Below are 18,387 nucleotides of genomic sequence, written 5' to 3'. Positions count from 1 at the left end.
ATTTCTCACTGTGGGTCCAGATTTTTTAAAAAGCATGAAAGCTCCTGTGCTAGCACAATGCCAAGTTCTAAATAACGTTTATTAAATGGAATTATAGTATTTTATTTTCATTTTGTATTTATTTTTGTTTCCTCGAGCTATCGCCTCCATTCGTAGCTACTGGACAGCAGAGACCATACCATCTTTATTTTTCCGATTACCAGTGGAGTGCCTGTGATGATGTGGGCTCACTTAATATGTGTCAAATAAAAGTCTGAATGGATACATCAATGGAAGGGATAATATAGCTCAGTGAATGTGCTTGAAAATAACTGCTGTTCTAACTCCTGGTATTCTTCCGATTCTACTGAGACTTAACATTGTTCAATTAATCTTTTCCAAGGGCCCTAGTCCCGCAGACAGTGAGACCAAGAATAATTTGCACTTAAGAAGTACCACTTGCCCTTAGGCAATATGGCATCCTGAATGACTTCAGGAAAGGGCACCGCAAAAAAAAACCAAACCGTTGACATTAGTCAAAATGGCCATCTTTGGCTTCGCTTTGTCAGAATGCGCATGCCCATTCCCGTTCCCGTCACCTCTGCGTGTCCCTGACGCGTACGTCACACCGTAGAGGGACGGCGCGGGAGGAATAAATTTCTCTGTGATTGGTTGGTGAAGGATTTCAAACGGGAGCTGGCGGCGCGGCGCGGTGCGGCGCTGCTCTGCCGTTGGGTGAGGCGCGGAGCGAAGTGAAGGGCAGCCCAGGTGGGGCCAGGCTGACTGAAGTGAGTAGTCGGGGTGCCAGACCAAGTGCGTCTGGCGCTGGATTGTGGTAGGAAGCAGAGCGTTCGTGTGGTGAGCCGTGGACGCCGCGGGGGTCCGGGACAGCGGGACAGGCCGGCAGCCACAGCCTGTCCACTCGGGCTTTTCTGGGGCGGGGGTCGGGGCAGGCCGAATGGACGCAGCCTGGGAGGGTAGGGGGCTTCTGTCTTGGCGCCGGGTTTTGTGGAAAGCCGGGGGCGTCTTTTTGAGGTGATGGCTGGAGCGGGGCAGGAGCCATCCCGAAGAAGAGTCTCTCAGTCAAATACGAGTTTAAGAGTGGTTGGAATGACACCCCATCTTTTTCGAAGGGAAGCGCCCTGGTGTTGGAGAGACCCGGGCGGCCTGCAGTGGAGCCCCTCTCCTCAGTGGGTCGCGTGTGTCTAGGGATGCAGGCCGAGGCAATGACATCTTGTCCTTCTCATCCTAATTCTTAGCCTCAGTGACAACGAGGCCTTACTTGTGCACTTTCACGTATATTTCTCTTCACAGGATTTCATTCGTAGGCCGAAAGGTGTGTGTAGGAAAAGTGGGGGTAGGTGGGGAGATAAGCCTTTTTCTTTTCTTTTCTTTTCTTTTTTTTAAGCATTATCTTTCTCTCGAATGTGTCGGGTAAATAAGCTTTCCGAGTTATTGTAGGTGTTCAGAGAAGGCACCTTTCCTGTAGCTTAATCATTCAATAGGTATTTATTTTTTGGAGGGGATTTAAAAAAAAATTTGTATATTTAGGGGGTACAGGTGCAGATTTCTTACATGCATATATTGCGTCGTGGTGAGGTCTGGATTCTTAGTGTCCCCATCACTCAAATAGTGAACATTGTACCCAATACGTAGTTTTTCAACCCTCAGCTCCCGCTTCCACCTTCCCATCTTTTGTAGTCTCCAGTGTGTATTATTCCACTCTGTATGTCTGTGTACCCATTGATTAGCTTCCACTTATAAGTGAGAACATGCGGTATTTGACATTCTGAGTTATTTCACTGAGGAGAATGGCCTCCAGTTCTATCCATGTTGCTGCAAAAGATGTGATTTCATTCTTTTTTATGGCTGAGTAGTATTCTGTGGTGTATGTCTGTCTATTTATATATCACATTTTCTTTATCCAGTCCTCCGTTGATGAACACTTAGGTTGATACTGTGTCTTTGCTATTGTAAATTCTGCTGCGATAAACATATGAGTGCAGGAGTCTTTTTGATATACTGATTTCTTACCCTTATACCCATTAGTGGGATTGCTGGATCGAATGATAATTCTATTTTTAGTTCTTTGAGAAATCTCCATACTGTTTTCCATAAAGGTTGTACTAGCTTGCTTTCTTTTTTCTTTTTTGAGACTGAGTCTTGCTCTGTGGCCCAGGCTGAAGTGCAGTGGTACGATCTTGGCTTACTGCAAACTCTGCCTCCCGGGTTCAAGTGATTCTCCTGCCTCAGCCTCCGGAGTAGCTGGAATTGCAGGTGTGCACCACCATGCCCGGCTAATTTTTTGTTTCTAATGGAGATACGGTTTCACCATGTTGGCCAGGCTGGTCTTGAACTCCTGGCCTCATGTGATCAGCCTGCCTTGGCCTGCCAAAGTGCTGGGATTAGAGGTGTCAGCCACCGTACCCGGTCTGCTTACTTTCATTCAATAGGTATTTCTTAAGTGCAAAGTGTAAGTAGAACACAGTCTTATTTGGTCTTAAAGAATGTGCAGTTAATTTGGGGGTAATAGAACTTTAGATAACTGGTGAGTCTAGTAAGCCTATATATACACTGTTGAGAGTACTGTACATTAGTACATCCCTTTTAGAAAACATTTTGGCACTATTAACAGCCATATAATGGTTTTTACACCCTAATATAGCAATCCTAGTCTTGGAAATCTATTCTAAGGAACACAGTCACCTGAAGAAAAATATTGTCCATAGGAATGCTCAATTCATTTATTCCCCAAATATTTATTAGTCATTTACCAAATGTCGGGTACTGTTCTAGGCATCAGGGAAGAAAACACACAAATCTCTGCTTTCTTGGAACTTAAGCTAGAGGGGAAACAGACAATAAACTGAATAAATATGTAAATATGTTAGATGGAGAGAAGTGCTTTGGAACAAAGTAAAGCAGGGTAATGTTAGAGAAAGGCTGCCATTTACAATAGGATGATTGGAAAGACCTCACTGAGAAAGTGGCATTTGAGTAAAGATATTTGAGGTGAGAGAATGACCATGCAAGAGATTCCAGGCAGAGGTAAGTGAAAAACTGGAAATGACCTAAACGTCCAAAGAAGAGAATAGTTAAACAGTTGTTCATCAACTCTTTAGAACTTAATGGAAACATGATAAAAAGCAAAACACAAAATTATATGTAATGTATGATTGTAACACCATGAAATATGAGTATATAATGGACAAAGATTAAATCAGGTGGTATATATAGTTGTTTAGGGTAGTGAGATTTTTGTTTTGCTATTAATTTTTTTTTTTTTGGTAGACAGAGTTTCCCTCTTGTTTCCCAGGCTGGAGTGCAATGATGTGATCTTGGGTCACCGCAACCTCCACCTCCCGGGTTCAAGCGATTCTCCTGCCTCAGCCTCCCGAGTAGCTGGGATTACAGGCATGCACCACCACACCCGGCTGATTTTGTATTTTTAGTAGAGATGGGGTTTCTCCATGTTGGTCAGGCCGGTCTTGAACTCCCAACCTCAGGTGAACCACCTGCCTTGGCCTCCCAAAGTGCTGCGATTACAAGTGTGAGCCACTGCACCTGGCCTGTTTTACTGTTAATTTTTTTGAACATAGAAGATTAATAATAAACAGTATTTTTGTATCTGCTAAATGAATGTTATAGATAATAAAGGAAATCATTTTGGACTGAAATGGTTAGGGAAGGCTTCAGTGAATTGGTGAGACTTATTCTAGACCTTGAAGGATGGAAGACCAGAATAGGAAGAATTCACAGGGAAAAAAAGAGGTATTTAGTATGCTGAACTGATAGTAATTTTCTGAAAAATCACAATTCAAATCTTCCCTTAGTCTTCATTCATGCTGGATTGAGAACATTTTGTTTACTCTCTGCAAGTGATTTGCTTATAAAGAACATTTGGTTTCAAGATAATCCTTCTGCCCGCCAGTTGTATTAGAGACTTTTGATACAGTGAAGCAGAAGCTGGACATTTCAGGAAAAGAATTGTCTTCACATTGTCCTCAAATATGTTCCTGTGACAGGATCTTAAAGTACTGAGATTATCTTTGAGAATGGTTTTCCTTGACAGCAAGGAATCTATATTGTTGATTTCTTGGAAATCTCCAGATTTAGCAATGTTTGTGGGAAAGTTTTTCATTAAAACACTTTCCTGAAAAACTCCAGCAGCCTTTCATTGCTTTGTCTTAAAGTATTTAACACCCTTGATGCATCTAAAAAACCTGATATATAGGTCTCTTAATAATGTTGTTTGAAGGAGGAGGAAGAAGAGGATAGAGACTTTTCCCAGGATACCCTGCAGTAAGATCTGTAATAGTCTGTTATTCTGAAGGACGATATCTGTCTCTTGGCTGGGTGATTGAAATTAAATTGGGGGCTCAAAGCAATCACATCCAGCTGAGACTCTTTGATGGTGTTGCCAAATTGCCCCCTTAGGGATACTTACAGATTGGGAATCTGTAACATAGTGACTTCTCCACCTCTGGGGCTCCCCATCAATAACAGCTGAGATTCTCTAACACCTTTTGGTTTAAAGTGCTCCACAAACTGATTTTCTTGCTGCACACAGGGATAGTTTCAGCTTTCCCGAAAGGCAGCAGTCTCTGTTGTGGAAAGTGACAGCTGTTTTACAGCTGCAAAAGCAATGTACTACAATATGACTTTGTTTTTGTTTCCTTTCACATTAGTGTATCTCCTAGCTATGGACTAAATAATACATGGGGGGAAATAAACAAGTATTCATGAGGGTGAAAATGTGACCCAGCAGGAAAATTACAACTATTTTCAATTGACGTTGAATAGGGTGAGTAAATTTTAGCTTTTTGAGTTACAATTTGGCTGAGATACCAGAGTTAGTACTGATATAGAAAGATATTTTTGTCATCTATAAATAATTCCTGAGAGTCACTTCTGTAGAATGTTAATAAAAATATATGGTCCCCTAGCATATAAAGAGAAGAGGATTATATTCTGCTAGTGCAATTTTTGGATTACCCTAAGTAAATCTATGTTAGAGGAAAAAATAACTCTTCAGAAACAGCAAACCTCATCTAGAATAGCTTGATGAGGTATTCTCATCTAAAAGCCCAGACCTGGTCGAATTTTGCTGTTTCCTTGATTCTTCTTGGTCTGGATTCCAGCTATAATTTATGTTTTATATGTGTTGCTGTTTGTATGACATGATTTGGGGGAGGTCTCTGAGTAGGTCTGCAACATATATGGTCTAATTGGTATTTTTGTAACATATCATCTCTTCTATATGTTGGGTTGGAGATAATATGGATTTTGGACTCAGACCTGGGTTTCAATAAGAGCTCGACATTTATTAGTCAATTTAAGGTCTCTGGCCTTAGTTGCCCATTGTCTGTAAAATGGAGATAATTAAGTTAGTGAGGCCAGGCATGGTGGCTCACGCCTGTAATCCCAGCACTTTAGGAGGCAGAGGCAAGCAGATTGCTAGAGGTCAGGAGTTCGAGACCAGCCTGGCCAACATGGTGAAACTCAGTCTCTACTAAAAATACAAAAAAAATTAGCCGGGCATGGTGGTAGGCACCTCTAATCCCAGCTACTCAGGAGGCTGAGGCAGGAGAATCGCTTGAACCCTGAAAACGGAAGTTGCAGTGAACCAAGGTGGCACCATTGCAGTCCAGCCTGGGTGACGGAGCATGACTCCATCTCAAAAAGAAGTCAAATTCACTTAAAGAAAAAGTATATGTGAAGTGTCTAGTTTAGTGCCCGAATCATTTCAAAGCACCTAGTAAATACTGGATACTTTTCTTTCTAATTGTATAGCACTATTTTAAAAAGTGGTCTAAAATTCTGAATTTAGTGATATCCTTATTTGGAGACAGCCTAGGGGGAAAAACACCTAGATTTGAGAATCACTGTTTTAGGATGGAAGTAACAACTATCAGACCAAAACCAAACCTAAACAAAAGAAACTCACTTCATACCAACTAAAAGATACCTTATATTTTGGTAGTAAGATTCTCAACTTATACATTTAAAAATTTTTATAATATTCTGTGAGGTAAATAGAGCAAGTGTTATCTACTTCATAGATAAGTCTTGGAATTTAAGTGATTTACTGAAGATTATACTACTGGTAGATAGAAGAGCTAAAGGTTTGTCCCAGGACTTTTATTTATTTATTTATTTATTTATTTATTTTAAGAGAAGGGAGTCTTGTGATGATCAGGGTGGTCTCAAACTCCTAGACTCAAGTGATCCTCCTGCCTCAGCCTCCTGAGTAGCTGGGACTACAGGCACACACCACCACACCCAGCTTGTCCCAGGACTTCTGCTCCCTCTCCCTGTTTTAACTCTTCTTTTTGCTTTAAGCTATATTACACGTTGATGTTGAGGGAGAATGGAAATTCTTTTGACCATAGCATCACAGATATCTGTGTGTGTTTCCTCTCTGAATTAACATATATCAATTTTTTTTGTGAGCATCGTATTAAATACTACATGCTTGTGTGTGTAATATAGAAGTGCTACATGTAAGGATTTTCCCCTCAAATTTACAGTCTACTTGGGACACAGGACAGAATCATATGGTAAAGTTTAATTCAAGTGCCAAGAGTTTGTATCTGAGTGGCAACTGCCTGAAGCAGTGAGGGAAAGACTGGAGGCAGGGAACACAATTGAAGTGAGTGGTGACAAGCTGCAAGTGATGAGGGGGTAGGTATGGTAGATACATGAGAGAAGAGTACACAAGGTTTAGTGATTATGCTGTGGGAAAGGGAGGAACCAGAGGTGATTCTGAAGTTTGGAACTGAGCGACTGAGAGAATGATAAAAATAGGGAAATCAAAATTGGAAGTCAGTAGGGTGTGGGATAGGGTAGGTCAGTGAGTAGGATAGTTGATGTACATAAACAGGAAGGGTAGAACAATGTAAGGAGGCTGAGGCCAGAGAATCACTTGAACCCGGGAGGCAGAGGTTGCAGTGAGCTGAGGTGGCGCCAGTGTACTCTGGCCTGGAGGACAGACTCTGTCTCAAAAAATTTAAAAAAAAAAAAAAAAAAAAAGAACAAAAGAACAGGTTATATTGTAATTTAAGACTTAACCACCCTTTTTTTGAGACAGAGTCTTGCTCTGCCGCTGGGGCTGGAGTGCAGTGGCCAGATCTCAGCTCACTGCAAGCTCTGCCTCCCGGGTTTAGGCCATTCTCCTGCCTCAGCCTCCCGAGTAGCTGGGACTACAGGCGCCCGCCACCTCGCCCGGCTAGTTTTTTGTATTTTTAGTAGAGACGGGGTTTCACTGTGTTAGCCAGGATGGTCTCGATCTCCTGACCTCGTGATCCGCCCGTCTCAGCCTCCCAAAGTGCTGGGATTACAGGCTAGAGCCACCGCGCCCGGCAAAAAAAGCTTTTTTTTAAACAACCAGTTTTCAACATCCTAGCACCATGAAATTTTCCTTTTTGAATTCTTGGACAGATTAGAAGTTTTGCTGTGGTACGGAGCTCACTGTCTTATAGTCTCACAATATGTGAGTGAGTGCCGAGATGATAGAAAGCAATACCTTATATTAAAACTACTGATTAGAGTCTTCCATTTTTACCTCATGAGAGCCAAAGGAAATCAACATTTGAATTGACTACCCAATGTCCTGCCCATTTCTGTCCTGTAGCACTTGGGGTATGTTGCTTATTTCGTTATATTGTTAAATCCATGGAGTTTCTATGAATTCCACAGCTCTTCCTGCCGGTTTTAATGCTATCCTTTTAGTTTTGTTCTTAGTTTAGAGAAAGATCTTTGTAATACATTTGTTGGTCTGGTTGCTTAGCAGCTTGCTGTGATTATGTAGCTTGGAACAGATACTTGCCATTTGAAAATCTTGGTTTCCGGCCCTGATTCAGGTATATATTGCATCCAGGCTTGGAACTGAAAACTTTTTTTCTATTATAGCAATTATCATATGAATATAAATGAATAATTCTGCAGCACTTAATAGAAAATATCTTATGTTTATATATTCTTTTTTTTTTTTTTGCTCTGGCACCCAGGCTGGAGTGCAGTGGCACCATCTCAGCTCATTGCAACCTCTGCCTCCCAGGTTCAAGCAATCCTCCTGCCTCAGCCTCCCAAGTAGCTGGGATTATAGGCACGCATCACTGTGCCCAGCTAATTTTTGTGTTTTTACTAGAGACAGGGTTTCGCCATGTTGGCCCAGGCTGGTCTCGAACTCCTGACCTCAAGTGATCCACCCACCTTGGCCTCCCAAAGTGCTGGGATTATAGGTGTGAGCCACCGTGCCCAGCCTATGTTCATATATTCTTTGTCCTTTGTGCTTTTTAATATATTTTTTCTTGCTCTCATAGCTTGTGGTACAATCTTATAAACATTGCAAAATCACTAACCCTTCATAAGAGTTCTTAAAATTTTATTTAGGAAATAAGGACCTGGACTAGAATGTTGAAGCATTGGTTAAGAGAAACATAAGAATCCTTTAATGGTATTTCTGAGGACATTACATTTCTAATGAAATTTGACTTTTTATTTCATTTCCTTGATAGTTTTCATAACATCCAGTTAATGTGTTTCTTTCTTGACTGTTAAGTGAAGATCTTATTTCCTCAAAGTGTTCCCAGTTAAAGTCTATTTGGAATATAACTGCCTGTAATGACACTGTTTTTTCTGTAGTATCAGTAGGCCTTTGGGGGGAAATACGAAGCCTGAAATTCACTATACAGAACACAGTAGCAAATGATTTTTGCTTTGCCCTTCGAACTATGAAGGTGGTGTATTGTCTCTCTGATGCCAGAATGTGGTACAACATAATCCTTTGCCTCTACTTAGTATAAATTTGTTAGACATAGTTCCTCCACGCAGCCCAGCAGAGAGCCCTGCATTACAGAAATAATTCTTGTGCTGCTGAGCTGGCGATTTTCCCACTTAATCATTCGTGTGACGTCATCTGTGCTGTTGGTAGGAAATGTGCTGACCATGTCCTGCATTTTAAAAGGCAGTTGCAACCGGGGCATTAGCTAAAAATGAAATTAAAAATAGATATTTTAAGTCACATTGTAGGTCTTCAAGGCCCACAAGGAATAAACTGGCAAAAGTATTATATTAATCAATAGGCTTGACTTGAAGAACCACATTTTGTTGTTGGTCAGTCACTTAGTAATCAACTGACATGCTTTTTCCTATTTGTTTTCTGCTACAAAGTGATTGGAGGGGCTGTTATATTCAAAGGTCTGAAATGGTTTTCTAATTTTAAGATGAGTCTTAAATATTCCAAGTTTGTTTTTATAATAAGAATCACACAAAACATCTGTTGTTAGCTTGAGATTCTTATAATGGTAGTTATAAATGGAAGAGTCCAGATGTTGGTCACTGATGGCTGGATTGCTATAGAATCTTCTGTCGTGGGTGAGAAGGCAGGACCCCTAATGTATATTTGATTTCTTGGCAGAAAGATGGATACTATGATGCTGAATATGCGGAATCTGTTTGAGCAGCTTGTGCGCCGGGCAGAGATTCTCAGTGAAGGAAATGAACTCCGTAAGTCATTCTGAGCTGGCCTGTCCAAAAGGAAAAACAGATTTCAAATTTGGGATTTTTACAAAGCTGAAGTATTTTCCAGTCTTAAAGTTGTTTTTCATTTGGGTTACCTAAAAATAAAGCAGTGGTCACTTACGTGGTCAAAGCCTAACAGGCACTCATTCTAAATGGTCACTAAAATTCTTTTCTGTAGCTGCTCTTAATAGGTTTTAGCCAGGCTTTTTTATTATCTTTATTTATTTTTTTGAGATGGAGTCTCTCTCTGTCACCCAGGCTGGAGCGCAGTGGCGACATCGCGGCTCACTGCAACCTCTGCTCCCCAGGTTCAAGCGATTCCCTGTCTCAGCCTCTCGAGTAGCAGGGATTACAGGCACATGCCACCAAGCCCGGCTAATTTTTTGTATTTTTAGTAGAGACAGGGTTTTGCATGTTAACCAGGCTATTCTCAAACCCCTGACCTCAGGTGATCCGCCTGCCTCGGCCTCCCAAAGTGCTGGGATTACAGGTGTCAGCCACTGTGCCTGGCCACTTTTTTATTATCAAGATTCTTTTTCTGCTGAATAGTTGGCACTATTTTCTGTGCCATGAACTGGGAAAAATTTACTAGGATATTGCTTTTTTCTTTAGAGTAGCAGTTGGCTATACTTTTTATCCTGGATTTTCTTTGTGTTCTATAAAAGCATTTTCAGTTGAAGTGGGAAAAAGTCATAATTTCTTCTTTCTTTTTTCTTTTTTTTTTTTAAAGAATGTCACTCTGTCTCCCAGGTTGCACCACCATGCCCTGCTACTTTTTCAAAATTTTTTATAGAGATAAGGTCTCCCTATTTTACCCAGGCTGGTGTCCACCTCTTGGCCTCAAGCAATCCTCTCACTTCTGCCTCCCAAAGTGCTGGGATTATAGGTATGAGCCACCAGGCCCAGTCCACAATTTCTTTTTGAAGGAGATACTAGGTATCTGCTTTCACCTAATTCATATATTTGATGCTGAGTAATTAATGATTGAGAGCCAAGTTTGGTGGCTTGCACCTGTAATCCCAGCTACTCAGGAGGCTGAGGCAGGAGAATCACTTGATGCCAGGAGTTTGAGACCAGCTTGGGCAACATAGCAAGACTGTCTCTGAAAACATTAGCGGTCGGGCATAGTGGCTCATGCCTATAATCTTAGCACTTTGTAGGGCTGAGACGAGTGGATCGATTGAGTCCAGGAGTTTGAGACCATCCTGGGCAACATGGCAAAACCCCATCTCTGGTTTTATTTTTTTTTTGAGATGAAATATCACTCTGTCACCCAGGTTGGAGTGCAGTGGCGTGATCTCGGCTCACTGCAACTTCCACCTTCTGGGCTCAAGCAATTGTCCTGCCTCAGCCTCCCAGGTAGCTGGGATTGTAAGCGTCCGCCACCACACTCAGCTAATTTTTGTATTTTTAGTAGAGATGGGGTTTTGTCATGTTGGCCAGGCTGGTCTTGAACTCCTGACCTCAAATGATCCACCCACCACAGCCTCCTCCCGAAGTGCTGGGATTACAGGTTTGAGCGCCTGACCACAAAAACCCATCTCTACAGAAAAAAAAAGAAAAAGAAAAAGAAAAAGCTGGTGTGGTGGCATGCTCCTGTGATCCCAGCTACCTCGGAGGCTGAGGTGGGAGGATCGCTGGGAAGGCGGAGGTTGCAGTGAGCTGAGATCACACTCGTGTACTCCAACCTAGGACAGAGCGAGACCCTATTTCAAAAACAAAAGAATTAGCTGGGTGTGGTGACACACGCCTATGGTCCCAGATACTCAGGAGGCTGAAGGATTGCTTGAGCCCAGGAGTTTGAGGCTACAGTGAACTATGATTGTGCCACTGCACTCAAGCCTGGGTGACAGAGTGAGACTCCATCTCCCCGGGGGAAAGAATAAAGGATTGAGATGGGGTGGCAAACTGGGGAGAAAAAGGAGGTGCTAATAGAGGAACCGTCTGGGAAATAAATTAGCAAGAAAGAAAAATGGGGCTGATGGTACTGACATGTGATCTAAGGGAATTATTCTATACCAGCTTCTCTTTGTATTACCATCCTCTCCTATTTCAGACTTTCATTAATACCTAATTTAGTAAATGTTGTTCTCGAGTCAGCCTTACTGGTGTTAAAGTAATGTAAGAACTGTGTCTTGAACTTTTTTTTATTTCTATAGTACTTACTGTGGTATCTTGCTTATGCCATTCAATATTTTCTTTGAATTGATTGATGTTTTTAATAGCTCTTATCCACTTACAGGCCTTTCAAAACAATGTTCTATTTTCTGTCTCTAATAGCTGCTGCATGACCCTATCATCTGGTACCAGCTCAGTAACCACAATGGCATACTAATTAGGCTTCTCTTTGAGGTCACATCATCTCAGAAGATGGATTACTTTAGAGTGTGGTGGGGACTAGAGTGTGGAATAAGAGATCTTAATACTCAGGTTCATTCAGCAAATATTTTGTGAGAACCTATCAGGGCTTTTAGCATTTTTGAATTGAGGGAAAGGGATGACTAAATGGTGTTATGGGGGAAAGGGTTTGAGCTGAGCTTTAGCTATAGGGTAGAATCCCAACAGGCAGAGATGAAAGGGGGTATTTTAGATCAGGCGACAGCCTGAGCGGAGGCAAGAAGGTGTGGGACTTGAGGGAAATAGGAGTAAGGGGGAGTGACATAATCAGAACTGTGCTTTGGGAAGATTACCCTGGCAGAGGTGTAGGCTGCATTAGAGGTGGATGCTGGGAGACTGACTAGGAATGACATGGTTGTCATAGCTCAGGAAAGAGGCAATAACAGCCCTAACTGGAATGGTAGTTGTGACGATGGAAGCAGGGAGAAATGGGTAGAAGAGATTGTGATAATAAGACCTATAGAAGGGGGCAACTGATAAAATATGGGGGCAGAGGGAAGACTCTGTGGTTTAGAGTGTTGATAACTAGTGTTGGCTTTTACCTGTTATTTCTGTGTCTGTTTCTCCACCTATAAAATAGGAATTTAAACATCTCTATTTTCTTTGTGAGAGTGCTATGAGGATTTGAGCATAAATTGAGATGTTGTGAAATACTTTGGGAAATGATTATGCCAGAAATCTCCTCCCCAAAATGTTTATTTTTAAAGAAATCCTGATTTTATTATATAAGCAAATTTTTACCTTCCCATTTATTTCTCTTATAAAATAGAGGTACATTTTACCTCCTTCTCCAAATCTCTAATTTGGAATGTTGGCTTTTTTTATTTTTTATTTTTATTTTTTGAAACAAGAGTTTCACTCTTATTGCCCAGGCTGGAGTGCAATGGTGCGATCTCGGCTCACCGCAACCTCCGCCTCCTGGGTTCAAAAGATTCTCCTGCCTCAGTCTCCCAAGTAGCTGGGATTACAGGCATGCGCCACCACGCCTGGCTAATTTTGTATTTTTGGTAGAGACGGGGTTTCTCCATGTTGGTCAGGCTGGTCTCGAACTGCTGACCTCAGGTGATCCGTCTGCCTTGGCTTCCCAAAGTGCTGGGATTACAGGCATGAGCCACCGCGCCCAGCCCTCATTTATTTATTTATTTTTGAAACAGTGTCTCACTCTGTTGCCCAGGTTGGAGTGCAGTGGCAGGATCTCGGCTCACTACAACTTCTGCCTCCCAGGTTCAAGCAATTTTCCTGCTTCAGCCTCCTGAGTAGCTGGGGTTACAGGTGTCTGCCACCATACCTGGCTAATTTTTGTATTTTTAGTAGAGAAAGGGTTTCATCACGTTGGCCAGGCTGGTATTGAACTCCTGACCTCAGGTGATCCACCCACCTTGGCTCCCAAAGTGCTGGGATTACAGGCGTGAACCACCGTGCCCGGCCTAGTTTTTGTTTTTTGGAGACAAGGTCTTGCTCTGTTGCCCAGGCTGGAGTACAGTGGTGCAATCATAGCTTACTGCAGCGTTGAACTCCTGGGCTCAAGCAATCCTCCTACCTCAGCCTCCTGAGTAGCTGGGACTATAGGCTTGTGCTACCACACTGGCTAATTTTTTTTTTTTTTTGAGATGGAAACTCACTCTGTTGCCCAGGCTGGAGTGCAGTGGCACAATCTTGGCTCACTGCAAGCTCCGCCTCACGGGTTCATGCCATTCTCCTGCGTGACTGGGACTATAGGCGCCTGCCACCACGCCCGGCTAATTTTTTGTATTTTTAGTAGAGACGGGGTTTCACCCTATTAACCAGGATGGTCTCGATCTCCTGACCTCATGATCTGCCCGCCTCGTCCTCCCGAAGTGCTAGGATTACAGGCGTGAGCCACCATGCCTGGCCCACACAGGCTAATTTTTATATTTATTTTTATTATTTTATTTTGAATTTTTATTATTTACTTTTTCTCCCAAACTACTGTAAGCACTACTTTTGTTTTAATTCTATTTTTTGTAGAGACAAGGTCTTGCCATGTTTTCCAGGCTGGTCTTGAACTCCTGGGCTCAGGTGATCCTCCTACCTTAGCCTCCCAAAGTGCTGGGATTATAGGTGTGAGCCAGTGCGCCTGGCAAATGTTGGCTTTTGAGGAACTAAAGTAGCCCTGTGTTTTTTAGACACTAGAATCAACTTCGTGCATCCACCCCAGTGTCTGTCCTCTTTTTCTTTTTCTTTTTTTTTTTTTTTTTTTGAGACAGTCTCATTCTGTCGCCCAGGCTGGGGTGCAGTGGTGCGATCTCAGCTCACTACAACCTCCGTCTCCTGGGTTCAAGTGATCCTCCTGCCTCAGCCTCCCAAGTAGCTGGGATTACAGGTGCATGCCACCAAGCCGGCTAGTTTTTGTATTTTTAGTAGCAATGTTTCACCATGTTGGCCAGGCTGGTCTTGAACTCCTGACCTCAAGTGATCCACCTGCCTTGGCCCCGCAAAGTGCTAGGATTACAGTCGTGAGCCACTGTGCCTGGCCTATACTCTCCTTAGATCATTAGGAATTCCCCGCGTGCCTAAGTATCCCTTGACTCCTTACTCTTGCCTTTCATCATTAACTTCATTCCTCTTTCTCTTTTTTGTATTGATTTTTTTTTTTTTTTTTTTGAGACAGAGTTTTTCACTCTTTGTTGCCCAGGCTGGAGTGCAGTGGTGCAATCTCGGCTCACCGCAACCTCCGCCTCCTGGGTTCAAGTGATTCTCCTGCCTCAGCCTCCCGAGTAGCTGAATTAGGCATGTGCCACCACGCCTGGCTAATTTTGTATTTTTAGTAGAGATGGGGTTTCTCCATGTCGGTCAGGCTGGTCTCCAACTCCCGACCTCAGGTGATCCACCTGCCCTGGCCTCCCAAAGTGCTGGGATTACAAGTGAGAGCCACCATGCTCGGCATGTATTGTTTTTTAAAAAGCTTAAGTCTGAGCCCGGCAAAGCGGCTCACACCTGTAATTCCCAGCACTTTGGGAGGCCAAGGCGGGTGGATCACTTGGTCAGGAGTTCAAGACCAGTCTGACCAACGTGGTGAAACCCCTTCTCTACTAAAAATACAAAAAGTTAGCCAGGCATGGTAGTGTTTACCTGTAATCCCTGTTACTTGGGAGACTGAGGGATGAGAATCACTTGAACCCGGGAGATAGAGGTTGCAGTCAGCCAAGATCATGTCATTGCACTACAGCCTGGGCAACAGAGTGAGATGCCGTCTCTTTAAAAAAAAAAAAAAAAAGAGAGAGCTAAGTCCAAGTTACGGGAAGATCAGAATGAAAGTTAATATTTTAAAAAAGATGACTTTAATAGTATATTTTGTTGTCTTGTTTTCTCCAGTCCACACAGTTTTTTATGTTCTATTTTTAATTTGTCATAAGCTGCCTGAGCTTTTTAAAAAAATGTCATTGGTGTATAAATTAGGAATAAGTATAATTTAACATTTATCAGGTGCTTATTGTGTGCCAGTGACATACTAGGTTTGTACTACACTATGCACAGTATCAAATACTGAAGTATATATGATATATTGCCTGTCTTCAAGAAGATTATGGTATTTTAGTTTCAGAGACAGGATTTTTTTTCTCATGAAACAGAAGATAGTACAAGTATCAAAATACATGCTTTTGGGTAATCTAGAAAAATTTAATGTGTTGCAAACTGATTAGGAAAAGATTCACAGACCAGATGGGACTTGGTAAATGGGTATGTTAAGAAGAGTAGGTAGGGCATTCCATTTGAAGTACATAGCTTGGTTACAAGTGAGAAGGCCTCTGTTCTGTGGGCAGGGGCAGACCGGTTTAGCTAGGTGGGTATTGCATAGTGGTGGGAGGTAAGTTTGTTTAAACTGGTAAGGTGGTCTTGGATGCTGGTAAATTTAATTTGAACAGCGGCTTTTCATTCATTCATTTGTTCAACAGATATTTCAAGTGTCTACTGTGTGTTAGGCAGGTTACAACACTGGAGATAAAAGAGCAAAGGAGACATAGGGTCTTTGTCTTTAAGAAACTTAGAGAGGGTAGTGGGGAAGACAAATGGAAGAGCCTGTTCAAAGGCCTCAGGGAGTAAACGGAAAAAAAAAATCAAGATTTCTGGACCCACTTAAATCTGCTTGCTGAGCTATGAACCAAATCCTGATTTTTAAATTTTAAATAAATCAAAGATAACCCTCAATTTGGAAATTTCCCTTCTCTTTCCTCCTGTTTCATAGGTACACTTCATAGTTTAGAGTGTATATAACTTTTTAAAGGAGGTACTGTAATTTGGATTTTATAAGTCTTTTTTTTTGAGACAGCATCTCACTCTGCTGCCCAGGCTGGAGTGCAGTGGCACAATCTCAGCTCACTGCGACCTTTGCCTCCTGGAGTAGTTGGGATTACAGGCGCATACCACTAAGCCCAGCTAATTTTTGTGTTTAAGTAGAGACAGGGTTTCACCATGTTGGCCAGACTGGTCTTGAACTACTGGCCTCAAGTGATCTGCCCGCCTCAGCTTCCCAAAGTGCTGGGATTACAGGCGAGAGCCACCATGCCCGACCTGAATTTTATAAATCTTTTAATGTGCACTTCATGAAAGGCAAGTACCAAGCTGAATTGTGATTCACCAACTGACCAAAACAGTGCCATGATTATTGGTCTTCAACATCAAAATTGTTTCTGATCTATAGTCCAAAATGCCTTCTGACCCGATCCTAGCAAACTTTGCTCATAGTAGAATTGTACATAAAAGTCGTGTCTTTCGGCCGGGCGTGGTGGCTTATGCGTATAATCCTAGCACTTTGGGAGGCTGAGGCGGGTGAATCACTTGAGGTCAGGAGTTTGAGACCAGCCTAGCCAACATGGTAAAACCCCATCTCTAGTTAAAATACAAAAATTAGCTGGGCGTGGTGGCGTACGCCTGTAGTCCCAGTTACTCAAGAGGCTGAGGCAGGAGAGTTGCTTGAACCTGGGAGGCGGAGGTTGCAATGAGCTGAGATTGTGCTACTGCACTCCAGTCTGGGTGACAGAGGAAGACTGTCTCAAGTAAAAAGTATGCCGGGCACAGTGCCTCACGCCTGTAATCCTAGCACTTTTGGAGGCCAAGGCCGGTGGATCACCTGAGGTTAGGAGTTTGAGACCAGCCTGGCCAACATAGTGAAACCCCGTCTCTACTAAAAATACAAAAATCAGCTGGGCATGGTGGCCCACACCTGTAATCCCAGTCACTCATGAGGCTGAGGCAGGAGAATTGCTTGAACCCAGGAGGCGGAGATTGCAGTGATCCAAGATTGTGCCATTGCACTTCTGCCTGGGCAACAAGAGTGAAACTGTCTCAAAAAAAAAAAGAAAGTAATGTCTTTTTTTTTTTTTCCCACATTTCTCACTTGCACACACAAAAAGTAGTATATTAATCAGGTATGTAAATGTTCTGCTTTGGGTCTGACTTAAACTAAGCTGAAACAGTAATTTAGTAAAAGGAGTATCCTAAAGAACAAACAAACCAGCAAAATTAGGTCAGATGAAAATCTTTTTATTTTCAAAATTGTTTTTCAGTTTGGTAAATATTTTGAGTGTGTATGTGTACAGTATTTAGTTTGCAAACAGATAGGTTTTTTCTTTAAAAAAAAAAAACCCACAAAAAAGTAGCATGTTCCAGACTAACCCAACATATTATTTCTTAAAACTATTTGAATTGTAATACTTTATTTATTTATTTTTGAGAAGGAGTCTCTGTTGCCCAGGCTGGAGTGCAGTGGCCGGATCTCAGCTCTCTTCAAGCTCCGCCTCCCAGGTTCACGCCATTCTCCTGCCTCAGCTTCCCGAGTAGCTGGGACTACAGGCGCCCGCCACCATGCCCGGCTAATTTTTTTGTATTTTTAGTAGAGACGGGGTTTCACCATGTTAGCCAGGATGGTCTTGATCTCCTGATCTCGTGATCCGTCTGCCTCAGCCTCCCAAAGTGCTGGGATTACAGGTGTGAGTCACCGTGCCCAGCCATACTTTTTTTTTATTGTTGATATTTGCATTGTTTAAGATAACTAGGTCATAATAACCTATTTTGCTGAAATTTGTTGTTTGCTAAAAACTAAAGTTTTCTTAATGACTTGGTTTCTCTGGAACAAATTGGTATCCTAATTTGTAAGTTCGATATTTGATCAAATTATTAAAATTGTTTAAAAAGGACTATGTATTGTTTCTGTGCTCTTAGGTTAAATTCATATGGGAAAAGTGCCCTTACTACCTAAGAATCTGCTAACTGTGTGTGAATTTGGCCTAGTTTCAGCTGTAAACTGGGTTAGTTTGACCAGCAGCAGATGTACACCTTGAGATCTTCTTCCTTGATATTGGTGGAGAGTGATCCTTAGAGATAGATGGAGGTTAACTAGAAAATTGTAAGGCACTTTTGCAAATACATTGCAGAAGAACAGCTTTGCCAATAGCAGGAGATAAGAATGAATGCCACCAGGGTTATCTTCTTCCTTTGAGATGCTGCCTTGGAAGTGATGCTCTC

General features: G+C 42.2%; 1 protein-coding gene across 6 annotated transcripts in view; it reads left to right on the top strand.

Moving 5' to 3' along the window:
• The first annotated feature begins 597 nt into the window (after positions 1-597).
• Positions 598-18,387, top strand: part of RACGAP1 (Rac GTPase activating protein 1) — a 36,306-nt gene continuing 18,516 nt past the window's right edge. Inside the window, exons 1-2 of one of the 6 annotated variants that reach the window (XM_021922316.2) lie at positions 598-767; positions 9,405-9,489. In XM_021922316.2, the coding sequence (XP_021778008.1) occupies positions 9,405-9,489 (85 nt within the window). In that variant the 5' untranslated portion in view covers positions 598-767. Of the gene's footprint in view, positions 838-3,545; positions 4,784-9,400; positions 9,490-18,387 lie in introns of those variants that run through there. The other 5 variants (XM_009180704.3, XM_009180703.3, XM_009180702.4 and 2 more) reach the window with 5 other exon arrangements.

The sequence above is a fragment of the Papio anubis genome, chromosome 9 (genome assembly GCF_008728515.1).
Source record: "Papio anubis isolate 15944 chromosome 9, Panubis1.0, whole genome shotgun sequence".
NCBI lineage: Eukaryota > Metazoa > Chordata > Mammalia > Primates > Cercopithecidae > Papio > Papio anubis.
This window is presented reverse-complemented; position numbering and strand designations above follow the sequence as displayed.